At 46.8% G+C, this 13,902-nt stretch overlaps 1 protein-coding gene across 1 annotated transcript in view; it reads right to left on the bottom strand.

Annotated features, from left to right (window-relative positions):
- cacna2d2a (calcium channel, voltage-dependent, alpha 2/delta subunit 2a) overlaps positions 1-10,001 on the bottom strand; it is an 83,978-nt gene extending 73,977 nt beyond the window's left edge. The window contains exons 1-3 of the mRNA XM_077013686.1: positions 9,967-10,001; positions 8,732-8,934; positions 8,183-8,289 (exon numbers count right to left, since the gene is read on the bottom strand). Coding sequence (XP_076869801.1) covers positions 8,183-8,289; positions 8,732-8,934; positions 9,967-10,001 — 345 coding nt within the window. The remainder of the gene's footprint in view (positions 1-8,182; positions 8,290-8,731; positions 8,935-9,966) is intronic.
- Positions 10,002-13,902: the final 3,901 nt, after the last annotated feature.

The raw sequence follows: 13,902 nt of genomic DNA, 5'->3' as shown, positions 1-13,902 counted from the left end.
ACACAGATACCCAGAATCCTTCACGGGGCTGGCGTGAGGGTGTGGGTGCTGGTGTGTGATGAGATGGGCCTCTGTCCTTCGGAGCGTGGCAGGGTGGATTTGGTTGCATATCGATCCTGCCTCTAGCCAGGGGATCGATGGTGAGGTTTTAGACACGGCGGAGCACCCACGCTCCAGAGAGCCACTAGACCCTCGGGGCCAGGGCCACACCGAGCCCCAGAGAGTCTCGCAATCCCAGAAAGCCTGCTCTGATCCAGATAAATCACCCTAAGATAAATCACCCTAAGATAGCCACATCCATGGCTCTTTAAAAAAAAACAGGGTCTATGGAGCTGCTTTCGTTTTCATGCCTCAGTGTGTGCACTGCTTCTCTTCCCTTCGTCATGTTTTCATCCACACACCTGTTAAATCTGCTCCGTGTCCCTCTCTGTTTTACTCCACCCCTGTGTGCATCGTCCAGTTTAGCTCTGAAGCTGAGAAATTATTTATTTCAAGCTTAATGTTCCTAAAGGAGCTCTCTGGATGCCCCATTAAGACCCTCAGGCAGAGACTGAAGAAAATGTGTGGAGAGACAGACAGAGGGAGAGAGAGAGAGAGAGAGAGAGAGAGAGAGAGAGAGGATGACAATTTGAGTTATTAGTAGGAAACTTAACAGGTGTGACTGGCCTTTTAGAGAGAGAGAGAGGGAGAAGGAGAAAGGGAGCAATGAGACAGAAAGGAGAAAGGAGGAGAAAGGGGAGAGAGAGAGGGAGGGAGGCGGTGAGAGAGTGAGACAGGGTGAGGGAGAGAGGGAGGCCAGGCAGAGTTGGAGTGAGAGGTGAACCCTTGAGGAGAGACACTTAAGCAATTACAGCTAGTGCTGCAATCAGGAAGCTCGAATTACCAAACCACAGGGATCACCAAGGCAACTGCTGGAGACAGGTGTGTTCCTCTGAAAGTGTGTATATAGTATATATGTGAGTATATATGTTTGTCCTTGTGTGTGTGTGTGTGTGTGTGTGTGTGTGTGTGTGTGTGTGTGTGTGCATGTATTTGTGCGTTTTTGATTATGTATTTCATCCAAAAAACCTTCATTACAGCTACCTCCACACATTTAAATGCGATACAGATCTTTCAAATCATTTTCACATCTGGACAAGTTGCAATATTCTATAATACATCTCAACATCTGTGTTTTAACCAGTATAAAGCAGACTTCAGCGTTCCATCATTATATGAAAGTGCTATTTATAACTCTAAAACCTCAGCTGTACTGTTACTCTTAGAATACTCATGGTACTCTTGTAATAATTTATGTCTTTAGTATTTCAGTGCTGTTCACTTGAGAAACATTTCACTTTTCATTTTCACTCAAGCAAAACTCAGCTTCCTAGTTAGGTTTGATTTCTTGGTAAACTGTGATGTATAAGAATGTCCAGATTAATCAGCTAGAAGCATCAGACCTCCACCCACTGGACCAACCTTCAAGCAGACATGAGTGTGATTAACAGTTTTGTTCTGTTCTACTCACGTAGTCTACAAGTCCATCACCCTCTTATGTCCAACAGGCACTTCCATTAATAACTCTGCTTAAAGATACAACCACCAGAGCTCATATTAAATCTGCTACACCAATGTGAAGTTTTTTGTAATGTTTTTTTTATATACTGGACACAGTAAGTGTCAAATCAATGTTGTGTCAACTGTGGTTCTTGCTGATCTTAGTGTGCTTAGTGTTGGAGAGCTCAGGCATGATCTCACTTTTGGGACTTGTCTCGAGAGTGTAAATAAATGGGAGCAGTCTTGTGGGTCTTGACATCATTTGGACTCGAACTCAGGGTCAAGTGGACTCAGAAATGGTTCTGGAGACCAGTTGAGTGTGATGTCAGCACCTGAGGCAATTAGAGACTGGACATTTCTGTCTGCTATTACTCAATATCAACATTCCATTCAAAAAGAATAAAAAAGTCCTTTCAGTCAGTACACCTTAAATAAAATCTGTACTCAGACTGACCCACTGCTCTTCTTATCCAATATCCAATCAATTTATTATTATTATTATTATTATTATTATTATTATTATTATTATTATTATTATTATTATTATTATTGTTAATAATAATTATTATTATTATTATTATTATTATTAATGCCACATATTATTTATGATAGATTTTGTGATGTCAGCTTTATCTACCATTACCAAGCAAGATAAGAAGGTCAAGCTATGTAAACCTGGTGCAAGATGGCTGTCACCTTGTCAGGTATATTTATTATTATTTTTTACTGTCTGGTAGTCTCACTAACTCAGACGTGTGTTTGTTAGATCTTCTCGATCCTCTCCACGATGGCTTACCTGGACAGTTTACTTTCAGGGCAGCCTGAAATTGTACCGTGTTTTCATTTAATATTACAAATGCACATATACGGTTGATTTATATTCAGTTGACATTTTTTTGTGGTGACTTCTCAATACATTTCAGAAAAGAAGGGAGACAGAATAAGTTAGACATCATTTGGTTCCAAAAGTTACAATGTGAATTGTACATACCGTGACACTTAATTTGACTAGTTTGATTTAAGTTATAATAGTACAATAAGTAATTTTTAGTACAATTATTGTACTATAAAATAGTACAATTTTATAAATAATTACAATTTACATTTCAAAGTATACTATTATAAATATTAAATGGAGCATTTGTGTAATGTGTAATGGATGGAGAAAATTAAGAAAGTCTTAATATTGTAAGTCTTAATGTCATTTTGGTATCCCAAGACACAGACTTGAATCAGACTTAACTCAGACCTGACGACCAGAAGTCTGGGTCATGACTGGGACTCTAGTTGTCTAGTTTTTCAGCCTGGCCCAGACGGCCCTCTTAGGCTGCCGGCGCTCAGAGCCCACCCGGGCCAATTATCTCAAACAAAAGCCTCATTACACACAGCGCCGCTGAGATGAGCAGAGGTTGTAGTTCTCCCTCCAACCAGCAGGGGCTGATGTGCCGGTGGTGTCAGGGAAGTGTCGGGGAGCAGGAAGTGGGGAGTGTTAAAGTCAAGCATTTATTCCTAAGAGTGCGTCATGTATTTACCCGTGAGGTCTTGAGAAAATGAACGATATTACCATCATGCTACATGCAAGCAGGCTACAGGGAACAGAGAGTGTGTGTGCTTCGTAGGCATGATGAAGAAATGGCAAGGGAATTGTTTGACAATAATGTAGCCTACTACACACACACACACACACCCCCACATGCACGCGTACATACACACTTACGCATACGTCTCCACACACGTGCATGCTTGTCCTATGATGAAAGGCTTGATTGATTACAGAATGATGATTACACCAAATGGCTTGGAAGATGGTTCCTTCACTCAGCGGCTCTCTCTCTCTCTCTCCCTCTCTTCCTTTCTTTCCCCGTCTCTCACACAAACACATACACTTTTTTTCCCCCCTGTCTCTCTCTCTCTCTCTTTCTCTGGCTTTATTTCTCTCTCCTCCTCTCTCAACCCATCTGTGGAGTGCCTCTCTTCTCTCCCCTAATGGCACAGCTATTAGCGCTAATGCATTTCAAACATACAGCAGCTGCCACACTCGGATAGAAGGAGTGTGTCTCTCTCCCTCCCTCCCGCCATCCCCCCCCCCCTCCTTCTCCCCTTCCATATCTTTTTCCCTCTCTCTCCTGACATCTTTCTCTCTCTCTCACTCTCCTTCACTTCTCTCTCCCCCTTTCCTTCCCCCACACGCCTCCCTCTTTCTAACTTGTCTAATCAAACAGGTCGATGCACGAGAGTAAAGCACTTAACCCTTCTGCTCCCAGCTAAGAGTCGTGGCTGACTGGCGCTGTCTCTGCGCCGGACCCGACTATGGAGCTGTTTGCAGACGGGGTAACCCGCTCAGCGCCGAGGCGTCCACCTTTGGCCTCCCAATAAAATCTTTTCTGTTGTTGTTTTTAGACACGGCTTTGCCTTTTCGAGTCGAAGAGAAGCACAACTCGTTCCACGGAGCGCTGGTGATTCAAACATGTCTGTGGCACGAGTCGCCACGCCGTGAATCCTAACGGCGGAACAGGAGCAGGTCGGACCACGAGGGCCACGCGTGCATTTACATTACAACCCATTACAAGAGAGCCCACAGCATGTCTTCACCTTGCAGTGGATACGTCTCAAACAACCCGAGCGACGTGTCAGAACCCAGATGACTGTTTTCCTTGAATGAACGTGTTTCACTTACTGAAGACGAGAGGAGAAAGCCCCTGGAATAAGCAGGAGCAATCTCCATTACTGCCTTGGCATCAGTAGACAAACATCTGCCAATGTCCTCAGGTCATACACTTCAGGCACTTCTAAATGGCAAAGGATTTGTAATCACATAGTAAACATGCCACTTTTATTTAACATTATGTACATTTGTGCATTTGTCTCAAATGGGTGGGGCAATGAATTTGCAAAAGGTTTGAGGCCTTATATGGTTCACTCAGTAGACTGTAGAGAAAGATACAGCAGAAACAATGGAATACTACTGCCCTCTGCAGACATAGTCGCCATGGACTCATCTGATACTGATCTGATACTTTGAGCTCCATAGGACAAAATGTCTTTACCTAAGACCGAATAACACTTCAAATACGAACGCAGACTCTCCAAACTGTGGTGTGCTGTCACGGATACTCTCTGAGCAGCTACATTCTCCCATCACCGCGGTTCGTTGTTAGTGCTACGATACGTTCCGTTCCCGTGGAAAATACCGAACTCACCTCAAGGTGAAAGTAGAATCTTTATTTTGATACCAGCGGTGAGGCAGACCAAAGAGTATTATACACCAGAGAAAGGCCGTAGATGTGTGGAGCTTCTTTGTAGTTTTGTTAAAAGTAACAAACAACAAAACAACGACAAAAAAATACTCCATTAAAATGACCATTAAAACAGGTCGCAAACCAAATCCGATGGCACTATGCACCCAAACGACCTTGGACAAAAATAAGATGCAATAAAGCACTTTAATGTCCATTTCACACCCTGTTGCATTCAGATGAGATGAAAAAGGGCCATAAGACACCGGGATTCTGTCAGCCATACGAAACTGTTTCTGCCCTTGTGGCAGTACCATCAGACACGGGTGTACGAGAGCTGCATAGCACACGTGTTCCAGTGTTGGCCAGCATACGTGTTACAATGTTGGCCAGCACACGTGATACAATGTTGGCCAGCACATGTGATACAATGTTGGCCAGCGCACATGTTACAGTGTTGGCCAGCATACGTGTTACAGTGTTGGCCAGCATACATGTTACAGTGTTGGCCAGCACACGTGTTCCAGTGTTGGCCAGCACACGTGTTCCAGTGTTGGCCAGCACACGTGTTACAGTGTTGGCCAGCACACGTGATACAATGTTGGCCAGCACACGTGATACAATGTTGGCCAGCATACATGTTACAGTGTTGGCCAGCATACGTGTTACAGTGTTGGCCAGCATACATGTTACAGTGTTGGCCAGCACACGTGTTACAGTGTTGGCCAGCACACGTGTTACAGTGTTGGCCAGCACACGTGATACAATGCAGAGGTGGGCATTCCAGGTTCAAAAAGTAAAAGTCCTCACCAAGATTTTGCTCAGGCTTCCTGGATTGTGTTGATTCCACTAATTTTACCTGGTTGCACTAATTAGAAAATCCAGCAAGCTCTAATGTCCAGCACACATTATCACGGCTGGCCAACAACACGCGTTATGATAGCTGGCTGGCTTGTGCACGCACATATACACGATTTGATGGATGATCGGCATGATATCATGCATTACAATGGCTTCCTGGGACAGATGTCACAGTGGCTGGTCAGTACACAAATTACAATCAAATTACAATCCATTTGGAAGATCCATTACAAGTCACAGACACTTAAAATGGTGACTGATTTGGCTCAGGCAATGAATTTTATGGCTTCTGTCCAGATGTGATGTGGTATTAGGAAATGTTAGTAATCTATATTCTGTAGTATGTATGAAGCTGATGTGAACTTATTCACTTTTATGATCACTGTCAATTCATAAAACACTAAAAAACTGAGCCATGACCTGCACAACTAGGACTATGTGTGTCATTTCACCTTTAGTGTTAACTAACGTGTGTGTGTGTGTGTGTGTGTGCATTTATGTGTGTGAGTGTGTGCGTGTGTGAGCCTTTATATGTGTGTGTGTGTGTGTGTGAGTGTGTGCGTGTGTGAGCATTTATATGTGTGTGTGTGTGTGTGTGTGTGTGTGTGTGTGTGTGTGTGTGTGTGTACATGTGTCTTTATGTAGTTCTGTGTGGCAGACGCAGTTCCCAGACTGGGGCTAATATCACCGTCATTGCTAAGGTGCATAGTTCACGCAGGTTGTGTCTGGCAAGGAGCAGAGCATTTGTAACCACACACACACACACACACACACACACACAGACTTTTCATGTATGTCTCTCTCTCTCTCTCTCTCTCTCTCTCTCTCTCTCTCTCTCTCCTTAACCCCCCTTGCTTGATGATATTTTTTGGTCTGGGACTGTAATGTGCCAAAGACCATGGAGGTCTAATCTAATTACAGTGTCAGTCAGCAGTCTTTAGCCAAAGTAGAGAACACAGCGAAAACTCACATACCCACACACACACACACACACACACACACAGACTGAAAGAGAGAGGAGGACATGCCAGCCCTCTCCTTCTCTTCTGCCGTGAAGGTGCTGGAGCGATTCTGGTGCAGGGCCCCTCGGTGCCTCATTACCTGAGCTAATTATAAAGGCAAATGAAATCAGTCTGCGATACATTATTAATGCCCGCACCACCATTAGGATTCATTTGCAGTGTTTGCAACAATATGACATTTTCAAACTGTTTTCACGGTTGATTAGAAACGAGGGCTGATAACAGGGAGGAGAGAGGCAGAGAGAGAGAGAGAGAGAGAGAGAGAGGGAGGGGGGAAAGAAAGAGAGAAGAGTGGAGTGGAAGAGAGAAGGGGAAAAAGAGTGAGAGAATGAGGTGGAGAGAAAGAGACAGACAATGTCTTAAACTGTCGGCCCTGGAGGAAGAGGAGAAAGGCGGTGAGTGTTGTGATGAAGAGGAGAGCTGCTGGTGTGCACCATCACGAGACCATGGGTTCACCTCCAGAAGATCAGTACAGAACTAAGAGCTTCATCTGTGCCTGGGTGTGGTCGCCCCCGGGTATGTGTGTGTGTGTGTGTGTGTGTGTGTGTGTGTGTGTGTGTGTGTGTGTGTGTGTGTGTGTGTGTGTGTGTGTGTGTGTGTATGTGTGTGTAACACGAGCCTACGTTCTGCGAGCGCTCGGCTCCAGAGCTCCAGAGGCGGGCTGCCTGGGTTCTGTGGCTGCCCACCCGAGGCAGCCTGTGTGTGGGGTGATAGGCAACCCCCCCATACCCCCCCAAACCCCCCCACTCCCAACCACTTCTCCCGTCCCCACACCCTGTGACAACAGTGGTTAAGCAGGCATGAACAGTGATGGGCCCTCTCACTGAGGAGGGCTCATAATTATTAGTTTTAGAGTCTTTTCTCGAATATCCCGTGGGAGCCGCGGGGTTAAAATTCCATTTGTAGGAAGCGTAGCATGACAGCAAGCACGGTCTCCCTGGAGACAGTTGAGACTGTGAGGCGTGTGTGTGTGTGTGTGTGTGAGAGAGAGAGAGAGAGAGAGAGAGAGAGAGAGAGAGACAGACAGAGAGAGAATGGTGGACTTCTGAGGATGTAGCTGTACACAGCCACTTGAGTACATAAGTTGTGGTGTGTAGGGATAAACACATCAGTCTCAGTGATGGTGTAGTTTGTGTCCCCAGGACCCAGTCAGATGACACGCATGTACTTCTTACGGTGTCATATTACCGACTAACACATACTGTACAGAGACATATATTGTTTAACACATATTTGTCAGATATATAGACATATTGTTTTATACATGATGCAGATTTTGAGAGGACATAGAATTGTATTCCAACAGATGTATTAGATATGTTTTATATGTGTTTAAACACATGTATCACTCAAATAAAACAATGATGTATTCTTTGTTCATTAAAATAAATTTGACATGCTATCCAAGGCACTAAGGGACTACATCACTACATGACCAATGTAGTTTAAAATGATTTCTGAACCATTGAACGTTATACTTCACTGGAACTGGGTTTGTACTCCAACAAACAGAAGCGAACGTACCTTGATGCTGTCTTGCCAGGGGTACGCCGCCTGTATCTGCTCCGCCTGTGTCACCAGTTTCTGTAAGACACATAAGGTCAAAAGGTCAGGGGATGCAAGGGGACAATGCAGGGTTCAAAGGGTAAGAGGGTATGAGCAGTGTGAGATGCAAAGTCTCCTTTCAGCAGAGAAGAGGTTTTTATTTTCATTTTGAAGCTACAGCGCCCTAGTTCAGAGTGTTCAGAGAGACATCCACATTCCATCAAACAGTTAAACAGTCATTACATAGCAAAATGAGTATTAAATATTAAATGTAATCCCAGCTGATGGACCCATGGTTGATTCTACTGCTACACCAACACACAGATCTTGCTGGAGTCGTACAGGCTTCGAGATGAGCTCATGACTCATGACATCTAAAAACCCTGGACACTGGGACGCGTCCCTGGCCAAGGAAGGTGCTTGTGTCTGGGCCGAGGGGGGAGTTTCTCAACCCCCTCGAAACAGGTGGCTGGGCTTCTCTTCATAATTCGCGCAGCGAGTGGCGCTTTGAGCCGCGTCCAGACTCACCCACTCGCACCTGCCCTCCTTTCACCCACCCGCGAGGGTGCGGGGGCGCCGACTCCCCCTCGCCGCGCCGCGCCCGGGCGCCATTCCAGCCGCCACCCGCGCTCCCTTTTCCCCGCCGCCTCGGCTCTCGCGCCCGCCGCTCGCGAGGTGGCGCGGAGCGCGCCGGAATTAGCCGCCGAGCGGGGGAGTTGTGGGCAGCGGGGCTAATTTAAGGGCAGCTCCGCTTTAATGACGGAGCCATTAGCGGTAATGTGTGTTTCGCAGGACCGACGTGCCGACTCGGGCCGACTCTGTCAGCTCCCCCGAGCGCCTCCCTTGTGTTTTAGAGACGGTGTAATGTGGCATGAAGACGCAGACGAGACGCCCGTGAGAACAACACTGAGGCGTCCCGTTTTGGGCTTTGCCGAAACTTCATTTCATTACGAAAGGGCTCAGCTCCGAGATTACAAACACGGAAGAAGTATTACAATGTAAAATGAATAACAAAAGTGCTTTCACTTTCATCTCAGAAATGCCTCAGATATCTCAGTCATACTCTTCAAAAATGCATCTGATAGAGTATCTGCAGGCCTTGCCAAATGAAACACTCCTCCGAGGTGCAGTACCACCTCGCCTGGGCCCCCATAACCAGCCACCGTGATACCCGAGGAGGTTTAGCATCGTTCAGAGATAGAAACACACAGACACTTCTGATTAGTGCTACACATGAGCCTAATGAAAGTCTGCAGAAAAGAACTGAAACTCCAGAATAAGTCAATGTCAGCTATGGGAGGTTAATGTGGGGTCAAACTCATTTAAAGGTGGTACCATTAGGACTAATGCATTTTTTTTAGCTGACATTTAGAGACCATTAGATTATTGATTCATGTCCAATAAGCATTAGTTATAGGATTCATATGCGCACGGTTTAACGACATTTGGTTTGAGTTGTCAAAACTCGATACTGAATATTTACTGTAGGATGTAAACCACCATCCGGTTATACAGTCCACCAGCATATGCAGCATGGTGTGTAGTTAAGCGTTTAGCATTTCTAAAAACACTGCTGCTACTCTAAGGAGTGTGTGCTGTGTTTGGTAGCGGTAAGTCTTCTTGATTTCAGAGTTGTTAAAGAAGTAGTTTAGGGATTGATTTGTTCTGTAAAAGCTCTAATAAATCCTTTATCCCCCCACCACACACACACAAAGTGACACACCATGTTTCTCTGTCCTGTGTGTCCCCCCCCCCTCTCCCACCTCCGCTGCCTGGTGATTACCTCCTTCTTCACCATCTTACTTCATCCCTCCAAGTCTTTTGTTGCAGTCCTCCATCTTGTTTCCTTCAGACGCTTCAAGTTAGTATTTTGTCTTATTGCGCGGTGCTTTTCGTCCTGTGTGTTTGTGTCCGTGTGTATGTGTGTGTGTTTTGCGTGTGTGTTTGTAGTTGTATCTCTAGGCCATGTGTCTTCATGTGTCTGCCACTGTCTCCCTCAGCTGTGAGGATATATGGACACAACCTACAGTGTATAAATCAGAGAGAGGGAGGATGAGGAGGTCGTTTATAAACTGTTCCGGAGGGGAGAAGTGTATGTTAGATAAAGTCCAGCTCCGCCCGTCTGTGGAAGGCTCCTCTATGGTCCGGACCATCTCACCGTTATCAGCACTGTTATTAAGAACCTCATATTACACAATGGTGCTGCTGACCCCATAACATTATTCTGTAACTGTAACCTTATTATTTTTTTACTTTAATGTTGTGTGATGCCACTGTGTTTATGCGTTCTTTCTCTGAATCTAAAACAACCTTAATCTTTAATATTATAACTGCTGTTTTCACTGCTTCCCGAGGGAGCAATTTAATCAAAATCAAACACACACACACACACACACACACACACACACACACACACACACACACACACACACACACACACACACACACACACACACACACACACACGGCACCATCAAAATGTTCCCCCTACTGCTGAAATTCTTGTGCCTCTTTCTTCATCCCCGCAGTGTGAGCACGACCAGACCCACCAAGCACCAGTCTGGCCGGGTCTTGTCACAAATTCATAACTTCATGTTCTAACTTTGGATTTAAAAACTCTCTTCCACAATGTTGTTAGCAGGTCAAGCTGTTAGGTGCCACAGCGATGAGAACACGGCGGCCATGGTAAGAGCTAGCTCCCACGCCTGTGCAACACAAACAAACAGACCGAGATTGAGAAAGAGAGAAGGACCAACAGATAGAGACAGATAGAAACAGAGAGAGGGAGGGAGAGAGAGAGAGAAAGAGAGAGAGACCCTTCATTCTCCTCTGCACACTCAGTTGGGATTAAACCCAATCACCAGAGTTACTGAGTCAGAACACAGCCACAATAACAGATGGAGAGGTGTTGGGGGGGGGGGGGGGGGGGGGGGGGGGGGGTTAATGTTTTCAGCAGAACGTCGGTGTGTGTGTGTGTGTGTGTGTGTGTGTGGGGGGGGGGGGGGTGTGTGTGAGAGCATCTAGCTGAAGCTCCGCCTCTCGTCTTTGTGACTCCTCCTTCTAACAGGTGGTTCATTCTTTTCGTGTAAACAAACATCTCCTTGCACTCTGAAGTCTGGAGATCTCAGACCTGCCGGTTCTCCTAGGCAGCGCCGTGCTTCTCTTGGGGTGGATATGCATGTGTGTGTGTGTGTGTGTGTGTGTGTGTGTGTGTGTGTGTGTGTGTGTGTGTGTGTGTGTGTGTGTGTGTGTTGTGAGAGAGAGAGAGAGAGAGAGAGAGAGAGAAAGAGAGCATGTCTGCGTGCATAATGAAACTTTGTCCTCCTCTCCAGTGCCTCTCCCTTCTCAACGGCGACATGAACACATCCTGTTTCCCCGGAGACCAACGCCAGACGGCACACCTGTCCACAAGCAGGACGGCAGGTGACCCACAGATCCCGGTGCACATCCACGCCCAACATCTGCCCCACTGCTGGTCGGCATGGCTACGTCCCCCCACACCCTGCCCCCCTTCCCCGATTCTCCAGAACCCCCTAAACGACAGCGAGCGGGTTTGCCCCAGGGGGTGCAGAAGGCCCCCTTCTGAAGGCCCCCCTCCAGGTCTGCCTCTGCCCACGGGGTGTCGCCCCTCCCCTGGGCGGGCGAGGGGGTGGAGACCCTCCACCACTCCCCTAAAAAACCCTCGAGGCCGCAGTGGTGTGAAGTTAATTAAAAAGTCTATTGAGAAAACAAGTGGGAGTGAAAGAGGGTAAACACAGGATAATGCTTTTGACTGTGTGTAAACAAAGAGAACGCATGCACGCACATGCACGCACACACACACACACACACACACACACACACACACACACACACACACACACACACACGCACACACACACAAACACAAACACACACACACACAAACAATCAAAATACATTGCAGAGCCAAATAACGGAGTGATAACCAGTTATGCATGTAACTCAAGCTTTGTAGTGTATTATGTCACTGGAATTCAGGCATCAGGACCTTAGAATGCTTACTGGTTTTTTAACTGGTGTGACGTATTTCTAAAAGTGGAATTGGGCAGAGTGCAGCCCTTGCCACAGGTTTACAGTTCATCATGCCCAGCGAGATTCTTCAACCTTTTTAATAATCCTTATGCCCTTATGCTGTTGTTCTAAAGCTCCGTGGACCTTTGCGTTTTGTTGCAGTGTAAACACATGCACACACACCCACACAGGCAAGCATGCAGGTAGTGCAGTAAGTGCTGACACTAGCTGAAAAAGACAGCGTAGTTTTTGAATGAAAGCCATGCGTGGGCTAGAGAGGGCTGTGTGAGAACACAGTTCACCACCCTGTGACACACGCACGCACACACACGCATACACACACACACACACACACACACACACACACGAGTCTGCCATTCGGTCTCTTCTGTTTGCATAAGTAAAAGCATACCTACATGGGCACACACACAAACACACACATTGAGACAGAGAGAGGGAGAAAGAGTGAGAGAGGAAAGAGTGAGATGGGAAAAAGTGTAGAGGAGTGAGGCTCTCTAGGGTTTGGCGACAGATTAAAATGGAGGAGGAAGATGATGAAGAAAGTGACAGAACTGAGAGTGAGCCCAGCCTAGTGGACCCTGGCGGACGCAGAGGGAACCTGAACGCAGGCTGATTCAGGGAGTCCAAGAGAGGACATACTGTGGTCCCGCCACCCCCCCAGGAGTGCCTGACACACACATGTCACGCCTAATATGATGCAATAACCTCCGGCATCCCACCCACAGCCCAGAGTGTGTTGCTACACTCTCGCCTTCCAGTAGCTTTAGATCTCGGGCTCCAATCATGCAAATGTTCAGAAAGAACCCAAAGGTCACCCGCTGCTACTGAGCACACATTTACCATATTGAGTTATTATTCTTCTGCTCACAGTCAGGCGCTATGGAAACGGGGTGTGGGAGATGACAGCGCTCTAATGTCTGGGCTGTCACGGACAGACAACAGCTGTGTTTGACAACGCGTAGCAGGCCCTTGTGAACACTCCTTTCAGCGTCAGCGAGCGAACGCACACACACGCAAACGTGCATGAACACAAACTCCCACGACCCACACACACACACACACACACACACACAACACACACAAGCACAGGAGGAAAAATGCAAGGCCAGTCGCCTCTCAAAGCAATTACAGCAGACTGGGAGAGCATTAAAACAAGAGATTGAGTAAAGAAACAAAGCAAAAGAGAGAATTTAAAATGAAAGAAAAAGTAAAGAAATGTGTGCACGTTCTTTTTTGGACTAGGGGTGTTTAATTGGGCATGCTGCAGGTGGACAGCAGGGCGAGAATGAAGCGTTAAGTGTTAAGAGACAAAAAAAAAGGCCAATCAAGACGTCGGGAGGACAGTGGAGATGTGTGCTGGAGTGGCACTTGCATCAGCCTGCTCTGTTTTACAGCAGGATCTATTTCAATGCAGCAGGGATCTGTGCGGTGCAGCCGGGATCGGGTCAGCAATGCTGGGATCTGTTGAGCAGAGTAGGGATCTGTTCAGTGCAGCAGGGATCTGTGCGGAGAGAAGAGGGCCGAGGCGTTCGGCAGCCAGCCGCACACGTAGCCAGAACGGGCCGCCCGCACCGAGGTCGTGCGTTGGTGCAGGAGACGAAGTCCGGCCTGTCCGTGCAGATATCGGAGAGGGTCGTGAACGGGAG

This window comes from Brachyhypopomus gauderio, chromosome 8, assembly GCF_052324685.1.
Source record: "Brachyhypopomus gauderio isolate BG-103 chromosome 8, BGAUD_0.2, whole genome shotgun sequence".
NCBI lineage: Eukaryota > Metazoa > Chordata > Actinopteri > Gymnotiformes > Hypopomidae > Brachyhypopomus > Brachyhypopomus gauderio.
Note: the sequence above shows the minus strand (reverse complement) of the source record. Positions and strands in the feature narration are given on the sequence as shown.